An 18,570-nucleotide genomic window follows, 5' to 3' on the forward strand; every position below is an offset into this window, starting at 1 on the left:
ACAGTTGTGGCAGTGGGGGTTGGAGGAAACTTAACCTCATTAAAGCAGGGCAGAGCCTCCTTACAAATTAAGAAGGTTGCATCTTATCATGTTTTTTGTTGTTTGTTTGCAGAATATCGTTGCTGCTTATAACAAACAAGCTGGTTTGACTGTTGAAGAAGCAAAAATATCATTTCTAAAGGCAGTTTACCGCTGGCCCACCTTTGGCTGTGCCTTCTTTGAAGTGAAGGTAGGTGCTGTCTATTTAGATGGCCGGCTTCTTTATCAGACGCTCTCATCCCCTGTCGGTCACTTGCAAACTCTCACTGTGTTGCACTTGCAGGAAAATGCAGCATAGAGATGACGCTTTGCCATATTTTCATTTCTAACTTTCTTCTCAGCAAACGTCAGAGCCAAATTTTCCAGATATTGTCCGGATAGCCATCAGCAAGATCGGACTAACCATCATGCACCCAAAAACAAAGGTACAAAAGGACCAGAAAAATAACGTTGAATCAAAATTCCGGCATTACTTCTCACCACTGACACATTTTCCTCCTCCAAGGACGTCCTGGGAAACTACCCTTACAATCGCATGGCTAACTGGTGCAGTGGAAGCACCTACTTTCACATGACTGTTGGCAACTTGGTCAAAGGCAGCAAATTCCTGTGTGAAACTTCTCTGGTGAGGTTTCACTGCATGACTGGTAACTGGTTTTGAATTCATTCCATTTATTTGCTTTTTGGTTTTCCTTGTCTCCTTCATAAAGGGCTACAAGATGGATGATCTAATCACTTCCTACGTCAACATGTATTCCAAAGAGAGAACGTCCGTGCAAACCAGGAACCGGCGCTTCAATATGTGAAGGCAACCCGGCTCGTGCTTGCCTGATCACATGTCTTGTTTTTACCACGCGGAAGGCACTTCATGATTCCAGTTATTTGAAGCAAGCCACATATATGCATGTAAAATAACTGGAAGCGAGGAAAAATTGTTCTGTTTTTATGTTTGTCTCTGCACTTTGAAGAGCTGAAAACCACTGAGGGAACTTCTTATCTCTGGCCTTTTACGTAACACTCCTTCAGTTTTCATGTAACCTCCCCATGGGGAGTTAATGCAAATAATATTCTATTGTTGGTATTTTAGTATGCATACTGAACATCATCTTAGGGGTGATTACCTGAAATAATATTTAAACAAAAATCACTTTTATGCTTATCTACTCAGTCAAAAGCTCACATCCCACTTGTTTTGCTTTATCTCAGAGTCTCTGCTGCTCTTTTGCATGCGTGTGTGTGTGTGTGTGTGTGTGTGTGTGTGTGTGTGTGTGTCAGACACACTCTCTGCTGTTGTTTTTTTTTTTTTGTCAGATTTGGCTTTCTGTAAATCATGCAAAGTCACAAATCCAGTGCCATTCCCTACTTGTCTTTTTCACTAAACTTCTATTTTCAAAGGTAAAGATGAACAGAAGACTGGAGACCGGGTATCCACCTTATTCTTACGGCCCATCATGCTTTGCGCAAAAGAGGCAAGCCACTTCCGGTCTTGATCCCTTTGTGCAAACCCTATTTTTATGGACTTTTAGAGACTGAAAACGTGCATGAACCCCAGCTGTCACAGCTCAAACGGGACGCCGTTACACTCCTCCTGCTTACTGGAGCAGAAAGGTGGGGGGATGACCTTAAAGTCTGGCCAAAGCTAACGTACAGTAGCATCTAACAGCGAGGCAGTAAACAATCTTAAAAGCTCCGAGGCTGATCAGTACTAACATTAATGAGGTTGGCCGTGTTTTGTTGAAAGAGGTGGGATGCTGTCTTATTTACTTACAAGCAGACGTAGAGGTGAGCCAGAGCCTTAAAGCCATCATCTATTTGGGGTTTTAGTTTCTACATCAGGTGAAATACAGTCAGTAGGATGGCACTTTTAGGTTAATAACGGTAGTCTAAACACACGCTACATTATAACCAATCAGAAAATTGTACACATGAAATCATACCTGTTGTTCTTGTGGGACTGCTGTCACATCTCTTCTACTCGGCGCCGCTTCTCCCGAGGTTTGTCACATCCAACAACAAAGTAGGATGCGGGTGTTCCTCTCTGGGTTTTCACAATAAAATGAAAGGAATGCACAAATAAAGTTTGTGGGTGTTTTCAAGTTAAGATTTTTCAGCCACATCCATCTTGGTTCCTCGTCTCTGTGGAGGTGGTGAAAGCTGTTACCGACGCTCGCAGCTGCACATTCTCTCACTCTGGAGGTGCACGTTCTAAATATCGCTCTTCTTCCGGCTCTTGGAGAGTAGAGAGGCTTTTTCCTCCTCTCCCTCCCTGCTCTTCCCAAGGCTCTCGTGTACTGTCTGCCTGTGCATTGCGCTTCTCTGCATTTTTTCTGGAAACTGGAAATTATTAAACATGGATCTGGTCAGCTGGTCTCTCAACGCGATTGACAAAATCTTTTCAACGATGAGAACGGGAGAAGGGGCTCCTGGATGCCCCTCTGGGACAGAGCCAGCGGGGCATATCATGGACTCCTGGAAACAGTGGAACTTGATCTGCCTCTCTCAACTGTCTGTAGAGGATTCTGAAGATGTTTGGATATTTGTCGTGTTGGTGTCGGGATTCCTGCTGTTTGGCCCGAGCGGTCACCTAGCTTACCGGAAAATTAATGAGCATTCGAGGAATATTGGCTTAATCCCGGCACTCAGGTATGGAATACATCGCGCTGTAAGCTCAGACTCAGATAATTGTCGAGATGAGTCGTAAGCTTGGAACTTTGGCTGAGATTCAGGCTCTGGCACAGAAGGTTGATTTGATCAAGGAGAGAGTTGACGGATCAGCACGGATTGGAATCGTTTGATAATGCCATTATTGGACCTGGAGGGGTTGAAGACCGACAGAACTCTAAGGCAGAGAGGAAATTATCTCTGCCTGTACCCGAAACAATTCTTGCTATCTGAATCTGGTGCCCCTGAAGCCTGTGAGGCTGAAGTGAAAACTCCCCTCAGAAGAAATGTGGAATGCTGCCGTCGCTATGGAAACCCTTTCTCCCTATCCCAGCCTGGGCGGGACTGTGACCGGTGAAGGCCGTGGAACCGTCTCTAGGAGTCACTGTGCTCTCTAACCCATTATCTCCCTCCCCGGTCCAAACGGAGGTGGTGAGCGCTGCTCTGCGGCTGCGCTCTCTGAAGTGAGGAGAGTCCCGGAACCTTCCATCCCCACCTAGTGGACACTTGTGTTGTGTATCGTCTGAAGTCTGTGTGCATCTCTGTCTGAGGTGTTTTTTTGCATAGCAAAGCTGTCCTCTCTGTCGGGGGTAACTCTGTAGTGCCTTTTTCCCCCTCCCCCTGACTCTATCCTCATATAAACCCTTTTGATCTATAACGGTAGCGTGACTCGTGTTGCGAATGACCACAGTCAACAATTCTTGTCATGTGTCTATGTATGTATGTCTGATCTTTGAATTGTCTGTACTGAAACAATTGAATTTCCCTCTGGGATTAATAAATTATATTTGAATTGAATTTTGAATTGAATTCTAGCAACAAATGACATTTTCTCAGGTTGTTAATACAAGTGCAACATCTTACCAAGCCACCTGAGTACACGTCTTGGGGAAAATATTTTTTTAAATCCTGCTCAAATGTTAAAAAAAACTGCTACTAACAACAAAACTTCACAATGCAAACCAATGGGTGTGCACCACTTCTGGTATCTCACTGGATGTTGCTTGCATCGGCGTTTCTCCATGAGGCTACTCAAAAACAAGATGGATAAATAGAAGAAACAGCAACTTTCTGATCTGGGATCTCCTGCTCTTCTTTTAACACCTTCTTCAAATCACCCTTAGGCAGACTCCATCCTGGTTTCAGTAGACCAGCAGACCAACTTCCCCATATTTGTTTTATTAAATCTGTCTTAAAAAGTCAAAAATGTTAAATTTGTTCTTAAAAAACAAGAGAAAATATTTTGCTGCTATATTTGTTGGGGCTTTAGGATTCCCCTTTAATAGCATCAGCAGTATCTGGAATGGTATTGAACTAGTTTAATGGGTAAGGAGCGATCACCTGAACTTTTATATCTATCTGGTCTTCTGGAAGGAACTTCTAGAAGGTTCTGGTGTGTGGACCTGAGAGCTTGGGTTGGAGCCTAACAGTCCAGTAATATAAATTATAAATGATGACAAATGACCCGCACTTGTATAGCACCTCTCAGAGTAAGGACTCCAAAGCGCTTTACACTACAGTGTATCATTCATCCATTCACACACACATTCACATACTGATGGTGATGAGCTTCGATGTAGCAACAGCTGCCCTGGGGCGCTCTGACAGAGGAGAGGCAGCCGAGCACAGGCGCCACCGGTCCCTCCGACCAACAACCTTCCGATTACTGGACAGCTCGCTCAACCTGTTGAGCTACTGCTGCCCCATGTGGAGCCTTGAAGGTTACAGTTAATGGATAACCAGTGTAGAGACACTGTGGTGATGTGTGCTCTTTTGTTTGCTCCAGTTGCAGAGTTCTGGACCAACCGAAGGAGGTCAAGGTTTTTTTTGTTAAAACATGTGAAAAGTGTCAGTAATCTAGATAGGAGGAGATAAAGGCATGGATGACCATTTCAAGTTTGTCTTATAAAGAGCATTTCTGATTTTATAATCCTTAACTCATTCACAGTTTCCTGATCGGTAAAGCCCTTTGCTGCCAGTGTTTCTCACCATTTTTACAGCTTTTTTTAAGAGTCACAGAACGTGGTGTGCTAGGATGATGTCGACACCAAAACAACCAAAACAAAGAGTAGACGCACATCTTACATCAGGAAGAATCCACACGTTTCGAGCGTTATCCGTTCTTTCATAATCCGATGTTGATTTGTGATGGGCAGACCCTTTTCCGGTTCGCGCCTCACTTTTTTTACAGCAGCGGCCCAAAACGATCTCCTAACACATGGACGTTCTGCTTCTGATCACATGACGTGTGACATATGGGATGAAGATCGGCTTTAGAGCTGGGATGTTTGTTCTCACGGTGTGGGGGCTCGTCCGACGCCCACGCAGTAAAAAAAAATGCAAATGACAACTTCAGTCGTCAATGGCAGTGAATGGGTTAGTAAAGCAAGACCCCACAAATTAAAGCAGGTTTTCACAATCAAACATCAATTTTGCAAAATCAACAACTATTTAAGAACCCTCTTAACGTCGTCAGAAGGATCATTTTCAGCCCACACAACCCCACCATTAAGAAGAATAACAAACTGATGATGGTGAGCATGCACACCACGAGTGTGCTTACAGAGAAAGTAGACAAGCCAAACAAAGGTGGGGGAGGAGACCCAATTAGTACTTGGCAGTAGATTAACAGTGTAGTGATGTCAAAGCATCTCCACAACGCTGCATAGATAGGGCTCCCATTCAAGTCTACAGAATATAATTTGCATGTTGAACATGCTGTGGAGAAAAGGGACCCATGTCCCCGACACACAGCTGTGGAGTTCACACAAGAAAGAAATATTATCCCCCTCAGCCAGAGGCTCCGTTCCCCACATCTGTCCGATGACTATGTGGCTGATTATTTTGGGCATTCTGATTCAAGATGCCCCCAAGAGGCAGGAGAGCAACAGGGACCTCTTTCTGCCAAACACCCCCGCCTTTCCTGTGCTTGTTATTTTCCAGCCACCCCACAGGGAAAGGGGCCTTCTCTTTAGAATTCACCAGGCCATCTACAAAAGATCATCTCTGAGACTTTAGTCATAAACTTCACAATTAACACAGTCCATCTTCGATCCATCAGTGGGAGGGTGGGGATTTTTTGATACAGCACCAGCCCGGTTTCCATGGAGTCATACCCGACAAGTCTTTGCGACTGAGGCATGCCATTCTTCTCCCTGCTGCTGAAATGCACCGCTTATTCTGACTCAAGCTATTGTGGAGCGCACAAGTGGCTCTCACAAGAGAAGGGGATGGAGAGAGAAAGGGTGGGGTCAAGGTTCAAACGAAAGACCCCGTTGGGACTCTTTTTCGGTTATCAAAATTTCTGAGAGACAAAAAGAGCTACAGTCTCATTCCTGGGGGCATCTTGAGGGAGAGAAGAGGGGTTATAGGACAGCATTCCTGGTGTCAGAGCACACGTTCTTTCTCGGAGCAGCAGATAAACTCCCCTGTCTTCACTTTGCTCCGAGTACCACTTCCTTCTGAGGAGTTCTGGTAAGTTTTTACATAACGCATGCATTTGTGTTACCAAGTCTGTTCTCATGACTGTGTGAGTTTATTATTTAGCTAAAGAGATAATCATGATGTTCATTGTTGCACTTATTTGTCAAGTTTCTTACATCTTGTTTTTCTAGTCTTATAACTAGGCAGGTAATTTATTGCTCACGCTATTTTCAGATTAATTAATGTTAAATAAATGAAGTAAAATAAAGTGAAATAATGAATATTTTAAATCCAATTAATCCGTTTCACATTTATTCTATTCCTGTTTCAAATGATAAACTGTAAACAGCTGTGAGTTCTGCTCAGGACCAGTGCCACGATATTACGTCTCCTCTCCTTGGGAGAACACAAATCTGTTTAACCAGATCTGTGATGAAAACAAACTTCGGGATTATCCCTCGGAGAGCAGCGTTAACGGATGCTTTCCTGTTCAGTCGCTCCGCTCGTCCCTGCTGGGGCTTCAGCCCTTTTCTTTCAGGGGATTCAGAGCTCAGAGTCTGAGCCTCAGCTGAGAATTTCCTTCGGCTGCAGGTCTCATGTTGCTTACTGAATAGAGTCACTCTGGTGCATCTGGCTGGCTCCTGATGAACCAAAAACAGAGAAAAGCCTCGTCAGACAAAAACAAGCAACCCCGCATTCCTCCTTTCTGTTTTTGAACAGTATTTTCTCATGTGCAGCCATCTACAATAAATATTTGACAACACCCCCTCAGCTTTAGAACTGTGAGGTTTGGAATAGCTGGTTCATGACTTACAGATGTTTTAATACTGGTTTTATTTCACAGTTAAGGCTTGCATTTGATAGAGTTAGACTGTGGTCAGTACAACATGTTGCACGCTTGGACGTCCAGTGAAAACGACAGAAAACAGCAGATAAATACAGACAAACACAATGGAGCAGCTGGACTTAGTCGGTGTTGCACAACAGGGTGTGTGGTCATTTAGGTGTGTCTAAACAGCTGGAAAAAATGTAAAGTCATAGAGGGACTAAAGTTCTCAGTGACCTATGTAGCACACGTGCATGCAGACGTTCTCTGATATAACTTGGTGCCTACTGTGTCAGAAATGCACTCAGGAACCAATGAAGCTGAGTCAGAAATGGTTTCACGTTTGTGAAAACAAGGTGGTTTGGTCAGAAGACGCCTTATAGCAGCAATGCTATAAGGTTACTGTTACTGTTTACTGGCTGCATGGTGGTGCAGTGGTTAACACTGTTGCCTCGCAACACGAAGGTCGCAGGTTCGAAACTCGGCTGCGACCTTTCTGCGTGGAGTTGCGTGTTCTCCCCATGCATGCGTGGGTTTTCTACGGGTAATCCGGTTTCCCCCACAGATCATAACATACCCTATGGGTTAAAAAAAATTGTAAGTCGCTTTGGGTAAAAGCGTCTGCTAAGCACATAAACATAAACAATGCTCAGGCATGTGAAATTAGCATTGTAGTGATCCAAATACAGGGGAAACTGTAAAAATGTGAATATGGTGCATAATTCCATTTATGTCTGTAATCCAACTTAGACTGAGAGACCATCTAAAGGATCACCTTTGCAGGTGTTCAGGATTCAGTAGCTGATTAGAGTGTGACACTTTGAGTCTAGACTATTGAACCTTTTCACAATATTCTAATTGAATGTGGGGTTTTCATCAGCTGTGAGCCAGAATCATCACAATTCTTACAACATCTGGAACCTATACATCTGTAACATTCCACTACAAATATCATCTTTCAAGTCATGTGCAATACTACTACTACTGCTCTCGTTATTATGTGCAATATTTACCTTCATTTACAATTGCTATAAACTCTTGCGTCATATCTTGTGTGGTACTGCTGCAATCCTGCTGTACCTGAGCTGTTGCAATAATGCAATTTCCCCACCGAGGGACAAATAAAGGTATTCTTATTTTGCTTATTTTTAATAAAGGCTTGAAGTATCTGGCTTTGCATGTAATGAGTCTATCTTATATATTAGTTTCACATTTTAAGCAGAATTACTCACTGATGAACTTTTGAACCATACTCAGATTTTTCAAGGTTCACTTTTATGTTGCTTCGTTTTTCCAAACTAAGACATTTACTCTCACTTCCTTCACCTCTTACCCTTTTTAAAACCTTGGTTTTCATGTTTTGATGTTTACTATTGTTCCAAATGGATATCTGGCCGGTATCTAAATGGTTACCAATTGGGCCCTCGATAAAAAAAGCTTTTTTTAGCTTACCTGGGGTGACCCCTTCACACATCCTGTCTTCTCTAACTAGTCGATTGAAAATTTGTGGCATTGATAAAATAAATAGTAATGAAACAAACACACCTCAGCAGGTTTACCTTTGAGGAAGTCTGTTAATCAGCCAGTGATTAAAACCAGGTGTCTTGGAGCAGAGGAACTTCTTGTGTGCAGGATGGTGGCCCTCAAGGACCAACAATCAGGGTATGGCAACTTCACAAAAGAGCAAATATCCCTCACACACACAACTTTTGACATTTTCTAAAAATAACTCAATTGAATGATGTGTACCGTTTTCTTTCTGCTGACAAAATGTAATGCAGGAATATGGACATATTTATCTGTTTACCAGCTCAGATAAATTCATTGTTACTTGCTTGAGTTCTGGACCATAAGAGAGGAGAAAGGAACTCATGACTTGGAGTGACTTCCTGGACTTTGCAGAGGAAGTCAGAATGAAGCAATTATGCTCTCGAGGGTCAGTGGCACGTTCAACCAGGGACACTGACAGCCATTGTTACCTTGTGAAACTGGCACAATTACACACACACCCCCTTCTTGTTGTCTGTTATGTGGGTAGGTAGCAGGTTGAGCTGGTGTGGCTTCCTGTCTCTGAGGGAGTTTGCTCTGGAAAATTAACATAGTTTTAACCAAACCTTTTCTAATTCAAATCAGAAAACCACATTGCAAACATCTTCTCTCATCATTTCTGCCACATGCACATTCAACAACATTTTCTGAAAAGTAAAATTGAAGTTGGAAACTGTTTCAATTGAAGTTTATGGCTACATCTCTGTCTCCTCAGGAGCCAGATGGAGTCTTTTGCAGTAGAAGTACCGTCCCTTCTGTTGAACCAGTCGTCAGAGGGCTGTGCAGCAGCATCAGCAGAGACAACAGTGGAGGACCAGCTGTTTGGATGGTTCTACATCCTGGTTTTTGTTCTGGCTCTGAGTGGCAACGGTTTGGCTCTCTGGATCTTCTCTCGCCAACGTGGGGTTTTCTCTCCTGCAAACGTCTTCTTGATTCATCTGGCTGTAGCAGATCTATCATACGTGATCATCCTCCCACTTCGAGCCATCTACCACTTCACTGGAGGCCACTGGCCCTTCGGCGAGGTGCCCTGCAGGGTGGTGGGCTTTTTGTTTTATGTCAACATGTACGCCAGCCTGTACTTCCTGGCCTGTGTGGCAGGGGATCGCTACCTGGCTGTGGTTCACGCAGTGAGGTCAATGAAGATTAGAAATGCTCGCTATGCTCACATCATCAGCTTCTCTTTATGGGTGCTGGTTACCATCTCCATGGCACCACTGCTTATCACCCATCAGACTGCTCAGGTGGACAACACCACCGTGTGTTTTCAGCTGTACCGAGAGAAGGCTTCGCGTAAAGCCCTAATCTCTCTTGCCGTGGCTTTCACACCCCCTTTCCTCGTCACCCTCTCATGTTATCTGCTCATCATCCGCAGCCTGCATCGAGGCTCCAGGCTCGAACCAGCTCTAAAGCTGCGAGCTCTGCGCACCATTGGTGTGGTCATGCTCATTTACGTGGTTTGTTTCCTGCCTTATCACATGAGCAGGGCCACCTTTATCCTTGGTTACAACCACCCTGATATCTCCTGCCAGGTACGCAGAGCCCTAAGCGTGGCCAACCGCCTCACCTCCTCTCTCACCAGCCTAAACGGAGCCATGGACCCTCTGGTCTACCTGTTTGGGGCTGAGAAATTCCGCAGCACACTTAGACACTTGTTTTGTAGAGATAAGGCAGGAATGTCTGGAGCCACCAGTGGAGAGTTAAAGGGAACACACGAGAGCTCTCTGAGTGCCAAGTCTGAGTTCTGAGGCTATTGGATTTTATCACGACCAAGAAAGCTGTCATCAAAACATGTTTCCAACCAAACCAGCTTTACCGGACAGTTGCTGGAAGACATTCATTACCGAAAGCAGTGTGCTCCCTGCACCCGCATCAATAAACCCCAAAACCTAAAGTATTTGATCACCAAAAGACACAAAGACAAACAACCTATTGTAACATTTTGTTGTGACTATGGGTGCATTATAAATGATGTTCAGATAAATCCTTGTAAAAGTATGGTTATAATGAACTGAGGTCAAATCCCCCCCCCCCCCCCTTCTTTTCTTTTTTTAACTGGTAAAAGTCACAGATATTTGTATTTTAATAATTGAGGGTTTAATTTGTGTCAAGTTATTTTAGCTTCTAACAGTTTGTGAAAGACATTGTTAAAAGTATTGTACATTTCCAAGAGACGTTTGGAGTAACTCCTGCTTTCCACCGGAGCCGTCAGCAGCACGTTACTGCAGCAGCACGTCACAGCTGCTGATAGGAACCGCTGTGGTCAACAGAACCTTTTCCACCGGAGCCGTCAGCAACGCGAGTCGGCCGCGTCTCAGGAGCAGCATGTCGCGGCCTTTACGCGCCGGTTCTATTTTCTACGCGCGACGCCTCTGAAACGGGTCAAGTTCAGCATTTTTGGGGAAGGAAAGACAGGAAATCGGACGCGGAAATGGAGAGAAGCTCCCGAGATTTTCAGAATAAAGAACGTACTGCCTTCCGGTTGCTTTACTTTAAAAAAGGTTACTAACTGTGCGTCCCCGTGAGAAGTTATCACCTAGCTAGCGGTCTCCTTTGTTTTTCAGGTCCGTATTGGCGATTATAAAACGGACAGAACATAAAACGCAAACCATGTTGTAATTTTCTCCTGCTTGTTGTTGTGTTTACTGACGAAGTCACTCGTGTGACTTCGTGCTCTGTCGGTGACAGCTGCTCCCCTGCTGCTTGGCGTCTCGTGGGAAGGGCCAAGCAGCAGCTTACGCGAGCAAGACGTGCTGCTGCAGTAACGTGCTGCTGACGGCTCCCGTGGAAACCCGGGGTAAGACTGCAGCCAGAGTGCTCTCTTTCATTTTTCACCTTCTCATTTAATGGGTCACTTTTGTTATTCCACTTTGAGCCTCATGTAACCATATTTATATAAACACCTGGTTATAGTTTTCAGCTAATGCTATCTAACTAGTTTTGATTGTGACATCAAAAACTTCAGTTTGTTCACTGATGCAATGCTAAAGCTCAGCGGCACCACGTGATCTTTATCTTGAGAGGCGCTGCCATAAAAGACTGTGTCTGCTTCTTCTCAGAGGCGCCGCGTGCCAATAGGCAAGGCAGCCGGTAATCGCTTGGGGCCCCCAGGGGCTCCCAGAGAGCTGACAGATTTTGGACCAAATCAGGACTGCAACAGAATAAACTAAATGACTGTTGGTGGTGAAAAGTGTACAAAAACAGCAAAAGAAGACAGAACAAAAAGGTTTACATGTCAGTTCTGATATTTTTGATAATAGTTTAAGGTGGCAGCAATCCACCATGTTTCTCCTCTCAGATTACCAAAACGGATTCAGCTATTTCCTTTGGGTTTGTATATACAGTGTAAAGCTGGAAGGATAGCTCCACACTATGGTGGGAGCTAATGAGGTTCTCAACAAATAAAAGCACAGAATTCATGTTAATGTTAATGGCATTGAGTCACCGTGGGTGGGTTTAGCCTCAAGAAGTTGATCCATGTGATATGGCCCAGCTTTATTTGATTAACTCAATAACTGCCAGCCGCTATCTGCACAGAAAGCCCCTGACTGCCAACATTTAGCTTTTTTTTTTGAAGAGTCACAGAACATTGTGCTCTGTGATGATGTAAACACCAAAACTTGTCTCGGGCAGACCTAGTGACGATCAGCCGGATCCAACAACAGCCAAACAGAAAGTTTTAAAGAGTTTAAAAGGACTTGTTAAAGCGATAGGGACCAGCTGGAGTCAGTTCCGGGTGGCGTGGCCTTCTGAAAACAGCAGCGGTGTTCAGCGGTGAGGGATGCCGATGAAGGAGAGTACTCAGATTCAGGCTGGAACCGAGGCAATAGACTGGTTCCGTGGTCAGACAGACTGAGGTTGGGCAACAGGCAGGCAGACAGGCTCCGTGGTCAGTCAGCCAGGCAGGCAGACAGGTTCCTGGTCAGTCAGGCAGGCAGACAGGCTCTGTGTGGTCAGGCAGACAGACAGGTTCCGTGTGGTCAGGCAGACAGACAGGTTCCGTGGTCAGTCAGTCAGGCAGGCAGACAGGCTCTGTGTGGTCAGACAGACAGACAGGTTCCGTGTGGTCAGACAGACAGACAGGTTCCGTGGTCAGTCAGGCAGGCTCAAACGCTCTCAGGACTGTGACAGGGCAGCAGACGACCTCACACTGAGCAGCAGGAGCCAGGTGCTGAAACAGGGAGCAGCACAGGTGGGATTAATCAGCGAGATTACTGCTGCTGCAGGGAGACAGGAAAACACAGAGATCAGGGCATGATCATGACAAAACTACCTAAAAGAAAGAAGAGACTCACTTCTTACATCAGGAAGAACCAGCTTGTTTCTAGCTTTTTCCCTTCTTTCATAATCCACAGTAGAAGTGTGAGCTGCAGAAGATTTCCTGGTTAGCGCCTCGCTTCGGTGGTGGTCGGAGGGACCGGTGGCGCCTGTGCTCGGCAGCCTCGCCTCTGTCAGTACGCCCCAGGGCAGCTGTGGCTACATCGTAGCTCATCCCCACCAGTGTGTGAATGTGTGTGTGAATGTAAAGCTCTTTGGAGTCCTTACTCTGAGAGGCGCTACACAAGTGCGGGTCATTTATCATTCATCATTCGTCACAAAACGATCTAATTCATGGATTGCCCGCTTCATGATCACGTGGCGTGCGACACAGATGGATGAAAATCTACTTTTAGAGCTGGGATGTTAACTCTCACGGTGCGCAAACTCATTCCCACAATGGCAGTGATTGAGTTAAGAACTAACTTTTCTTTTGTTTTCTGTTGATAGCTATACACAAGTCATGTAAAGAGGCTTTAAAAACTCTTAAAAACTTTTGAATCCCAAGTCCCCATGTTTTATTTTTTCTATTGTATTATTTTGGACTACTCAAATATCCTGCTGCTGCCTCCCTTGGAAGTTTTGTGAACTATTATTCATTCATTTCCGCCGAAGACAAAATGCAGAAGTGTGATAAAGGTCTACAGTAGAAGTATAATCCTCCTTTGTTCATAAATTCTTGTCTAATTAATTAACCTGCAATCAAATCAGCTTATGAATATTTGAGTTGTGTGTCTTTGTTACATCATGAATGGGAAGAGGTGTGATGACTTGCAGTGACGTCGGTGTTGGACAACTTCAAAATGAAATGTGTACGTGCCCAATCTTAATCTTGTACATTAATCGTAAGACGAATGAAACACACTGTTGTTAGTTATTTTTAGTATCGTCGCTATTGTTTATATTTAAACTGTATTTAGCTCTGTTATCAGCTGGTGTCATGGGTGATTCTGCAGGTTGAGTGCTTTGCAGTCTTGTTTCTGGTTTTATTGTATTTTTGGTACTTCCTGTTTTATTTTGTGCATTCACTTCCTGTCTCATTACAGGCAGCTTCACGACATGAGGCTCCTCACTAATCTGCCTCATGTCTTGCACCTGGGTCCTGGCTTCTCCATTTAAGCATCTTTGCAACAGTTTCCTTTGCCAGTTTGTCTTCTTCAGTTGAGTACTGTGAACCTGCTCTCAGTAACACTTTGTGAGAGTGTATTTGGTTAGTTTTGGACTTGTTCAGTTGTGCTGTACTGCCAGGAATCCCTTCTGCTGATTAAAACTGTGTGAGCTCTGCATTTGAGTCCTCTTTGTGCTTTGATAGCTGGAAACCTTTATGATGGTTTTCTGATCTTTTGAATCAAAACCCTTTAGGATGTGATCAGATACTTGGAGTTGTTGGAAGTTGTGGCTCCAAACACACCCCGCATGCCTGCATGTGGAACATATGAACTGTCTCCATGCAAAATAGCAATGCAAACGTGAGTTTTGAAAAAAAAAACTAATGTTTTCATTGTTTGTCCTCTATGATTCTCTGGTGTACATATGTTGTTTTTCAGGTTTTCTGCTCCACTGTTGCATGACTTGACTGAACACTTCAATGATTATGTTTGGCAGCATTACTGAGGTATAACAACGGTTCAGTTTGGACACGGATTCTTATTTTGCTCTCTATAGTTCTGAGTAAGGTTGCAGTAGCCTTAAACCTGCTTTAAATGGAGGCCCAGTAACCTCCAAGACTTGCCACCACGTAGTTCTGTTTTCATGTCATGTGACCCATGCTGTGGTTTGTAAGCGGCTCATTTTTTCCTCCTGTTTCTGCAAGACTTCCTGTCCATCACATGAACACAGCCAGTCACCTTGAATGCGTATTTCCTGAACGTACATGCTGTGTGTAGAACCTGGCATTTTCATTACCCAGGATTAAAAATGGTGCCAGTTCCATTCAGGCTGAGGGATTTTCCGTGGATAAGTGTGGGGTTTTTACTGTCAGAGACCAAGAATTATCAGGGTTTTAAAAAATAAAAAACACCTCCAAAAATCTGTCGTTTGGAGTCTTTTCTACCGCTACAGTGCAATTACAAAGTGTCATTGGGTTTTTGCTTATGCTCCCACTTTCACTTCATCTAACTCAGTTATTTAATTATTTATTCCCATATTTGACATTTCCTGATCAGAATAAACACTTACATATGGTATATTAGTACACAGGGCCTACCAAGCGACGTGTGTTAGTTATTAGACGTGTGATGAAAGCTGTTCCTGTGCAAATGAAACTTTGCATCTCCATTTTACAACACTGAGATCAAGACAGCAAGCGCCAGGGCCCTCCTCTCTGTAACTTCTCAAATGAGGAAGTTCAGAGCAGAGCTCAAAGCTGCTTCCTTTTGCAGCTAGAAGAGGCGCAGAATGATCAAGCGCTAGAGCCGAAAGCTGAAAAGTTGCCACAGAAAAAGAAGTCTGTATTAGATTGTTTGATTTCTAAAATTTTAGAGCAGATGCTAAAAACTTGAGCTGAGGCTCTTGGATGAGTAACAGAATGCCAGGTTTTCCACCTTGGTACCATGACAGTTTAACGCGATCCAAAGCTGAGGATTTACTCTCCAAAGCAGCAAGAGATGGAAGCTTCCTAATCCGGGACAGCGAGTCTGTACAGGGAGCTTACGCCCTCTGTGTTTTGTGAGTAACTTTTATTTAATTAATAGAGATGTAGCTAATAGATTATCTCTTAACCTGATGACTCGTGTTCACAGAACACCTGTGCTGTGGGCTCTGAAGGAGGGGTGTATGGCTCCTTTACATGTTTCCTATGTTAAGCACTTTCACATCACATACACACACAAACACACACACATGTATGCATATACACACTCACACACTGGTTCCCCTTTTTTGCATCCTGTGGTGCTCAATAACTTCACCCTTTGCCTGCTGCGCCTCTTTTGTGTAAAATCATGACGTGGTGAACTTTATTTTTAAGAAGCCACTGAATGTGTTGGCTAAAGTTTCTCATCCTTCATACTGTTTGCTTTATTTCACCGACTGACATTTGCATTTTGTTGCCAACCACAGATATCAGAACTGTGTGTACACGTACAGAATCCTGCCAAACGAGGACAAGAAGCTCTCTGTTGAGGTAGGTAAACAGTCTGGCTAAAGGTCGGACGATTAAACGAACAGGATGATGTAAATGTCTATAAATAAATAAAAACAGGATCTCCGGTCTTCGGATACAACTGTTACTGTTAAACTGCAACCTATTGGACAGATGCACCAAGGTGCAATCTAGTCTTCCAAAGGTTATTAGAAGCCGTCTTTGGTTACATTTGCACTGTTGATTTTTAACAACATTAATGGTCCTCAGAGAACGAAAGCTTGAAATTACTCTCCATCAAGGGCAAAAGAGTAGAAAGATGTATTGCATGGTACCCCATTGTTCGTCATTAACTAGAAGAATAAAACTTATCTTTGAGCCGTTGTACAGATATTTTGTCGGACCATATTAGCCTCGAGGCAGTCTCTGCTCCCACATCAAACCAATCTCTCTTGGGCCCTTTGATCAGCTCCATCCAGAGGGTAATTGACTAATGACTTATGCATTTGGGAAAAGTTGGGGGGGGGGGGGGTCTGGTTGGTTGGATGTCTGGTTGGTTGGATGTACATATTATTTTGGGGTGGGATTGAGAAGGTGGCCTCTGGCTCTATGGGGCTCTGGTGCTGCTGCCATGGGCCCTGGGTAGAGAGGCCAGGGCTCTCCCCTTGGTGGATTTGGGTAAAGGGTGTGTGTTGGGGTCAGTGGGGGAGCTGCCTGGCTCAGAGGGCTTCAACACCACATTGGAGATGGTGGAAAAAGACTTGGGGTCTTTTCACGCCCCAGTTCCCTGCTCACACCCCAGAGCTGGAGGCTGGGAGTGGGAGCTGGCCATTTAATCAGCGTCTGTGATGATCTGTTGCTTTGTGACTCCGGTGGGCAGGGTGGTGTGCTCATCATCAATCCCAGATCCTGTGCTGGGTGATAGGACACCTGCTGGCTTGCTCCCCACAGCTTTTTGGTGGTCTAGGCTGTCAGCCTCTGCTAGGTCTCTGTCATGGTCTGAGCACCCAGAGTCAATGAGTCATCTGGGCCGGTGTCAGTACGGATCTGCTCGGGTGCAAGATCGGCTCGGGGTCCTTCGACTGCCGATGACGTCAAAGTTCGGCAAGCCCACTCGGACAAAATACACTACTCATCTATACTGTTGGAAAGAATTGAGCAGTTTTGTTATTAAAATAATGTTTCTTAAGACGTACGTTTGTGTTTATAATGGTATTTGTAAAATAAAACACTATATTGTATTCATAATGTTGAACTCCTCTTTGAGCACATCCCTTGAAGAATCATAGGTATTAGCAACACCTATGAAATTGTATTTGCAGGAAAGAAGTGTGTCCCGTTTATTGAAGTATTTTGTGTTTAGAGTTTTTGACATCTTGTCCATGCGTAGTTCAGGTACGCTCATAGCTGCTAGCCAAAACTCGTCTTTGTCTTCTTCTTCGTCTTCCTCCGCTTATCCGGGTCCGGGTCGCGGGGGCAGCATCCCAATTAGGGAGCTCCAGGCCGTCCTCTCCCCGGCCTTGTCCACCAGCTCCTCCGGCAGGACCCCAAGGCGTTCCCGGACCAGATTGGAGATGTAACCTCTCCAACTTGTCCTGGGTCGACCCGGGGGCCTTCTGCCGGCAGGACATGCCCGAAACACCTCCCCGGGGAGGCGTCCAGGAGGCATCCTGACCAGATGCCCAAACCACCTCAACTGGCTCCTTTCGATCCGGAGGAGCAGCGGTTCTACTCCGAGTCCCTCCCGAATGTCCGAGCTCCTCACCCTATCTCTAAGGCTGAGCCCGGCCACCCTACGGAGGAAACTCATTTCGGCCGCTTGTATCCGCGATCTCGTTCTTTCGGTCATTACCCAAAGCTCATGACCATAGGTGAGGATTGGGACGTAGATCGACCGGTAAATCGAGAGCCTGGCTTTCTGGCTCAATTCCCTCTTCCCCACGACAGATCGGCTCAGCGTCCGCATCACTGCAGATGCCGAACCAATCCGCCTGTCGATCTCCCGATCCCTCCTACCCTCACTCGTGAACAAGACCCCGAGATACTTAAACTCCTCCACTTGAGGTAGGACCTCTCCCCCGACCCGGAGGTGGCAAGCCACCCTTTTCCGGTCGAGAACCATGGTCTCAGATTTGGAGGTGCTGATCCTCATCCCAGCCGCTTCACATTCGGCCGCGAACCTACCCAGCAAGAGCTGAAGGTCAGAGCTGGATGAAGCTAGGAGGACCACATCATCCGCAAAAAGCAGAGACGAGATTCTCCTGCCACCAAACTCGACACACTCCACACCACGGCTGCGTCTAGAAATTCTGTCCATAAAAGTGATGAACAGAACCGGTGACAAAGGGCAGCCCTGGCGGAGTCCAACCCTCACTGGGAACAGGTCCGACTTACTACCGGCTATGCGGACCAAACTCACGCTCCTCTGGTAAAGGGACTGAATGGCCCTTAACAGAAAGCCACCCACCCCATACTCCTGGAGCGTCCCCCACAGGGTGCCCCTGGGGACACGGTCATAAGCCTTCTCCAAATCCACAAAGCACATGTGGATTGGTTGGGCAAACTCCCATGCCCCCTCCATCACCCTTGCAAGGGTATAGAGCTGGTCCACAGTTCCACGGCCAGGACGAAAACCACATTGCTCCTCCTCTATCTGAGATTGAACTATCGATCG

The 18,570-nt window shown here is 45.2% G+C and overlaps 3 protein-coding genes across 4 annotated transcripts in view; all 3 read left to right on the forward strand.

Annotated features, from left to right (window-relative positions):
- LOC107387434 (unconventional myosin-VIIb) overlaps window positions 1–3,498 on the forward strand; it is a 37,304-nt gene extending 33,806 nt beyond the window's left edge. For both annotated transcript variants that reach the window (XM_070545891.1, XM_054749668.2), the window contains exons 45-48: window positions 113–229; window positions 381–464; window positions 545–664; window positions 750–3,498. In XM_070545891.1, the coding sequence (XP_070401992.1) occupies window positions 113–229; window positions 381–464; window positions 545–664; window positions 750–845 (417 nt within the window). In that variant the 3' untranslated portion in view covers window positions 846–3,498. The remainder of the gene's footprint in view (window positions 1–112; window positions 230–380; window positions 465–544; window positions 665–749) is intronic.
- Window positions 3,499–5,742: 2,244 nt separating this feature from the next.
- gpr17 (G protein-coupled receptor 17) lies at window positions 5,743–14,843 on the forward strand. Its single transcript, XM_015962363.3, has 2 exons — window positions 5,743–6,174; window positions 9,213–14,843. Exon 2 carries the CDS (start codon window positions 9,220–9,222, stop codon window positions 10,243–10,245), a length of 1,026 nt encoding a protein of 341 aa, XP_015817849.3. The 5' UTR covers window positions 5,743–6,174; window positions 9,213–9,219; the 3' UTR covers window positions 10,246–14,843.
- A 361-nt stretch (window positions 14,844–15,204) lies between these two features.
- The window catches only part of inpp5d (inositol polyphosphate-5-phosphatase D), a 28,988-nt gene continuing 25,622 nt past the window's right edge, over window positions 15,205–18,570 (forward strand). The window contains exons 1-2 of the mRNA XM_054749669.2: window positions 15,205–15,481; window positions 15,875–15,938. Of these exons, the coding sequence (XP_054605644.2) occupies window positions 15,330–15,481; window positions 15,875–15,938 (216 nt within the window). The 5' untranslated portion in view covers window positions 15,205–15,329. The remainder of the gene's footprint in view (window positions 15,482–15,874; window positions 15,939–18,570) is intronic.

Source organism: Nothobranchius furzeri, chromosome 16 (genome assembly GCF_043380555.1).
Source record: "Nothobranchius furzeri strain GRZ-AD chromosome 16, NfurGRZ-RIMD1, whole genome shotgun sequence".
In the NCBI taxonomy this organism is placed as follows: Eukaryota; Metazoa; Chordata; class Actinopteri; order Cyprinodontiformes; family Nothobranchiidae; genus Nothobranchius; species Nothobranchius furzeri.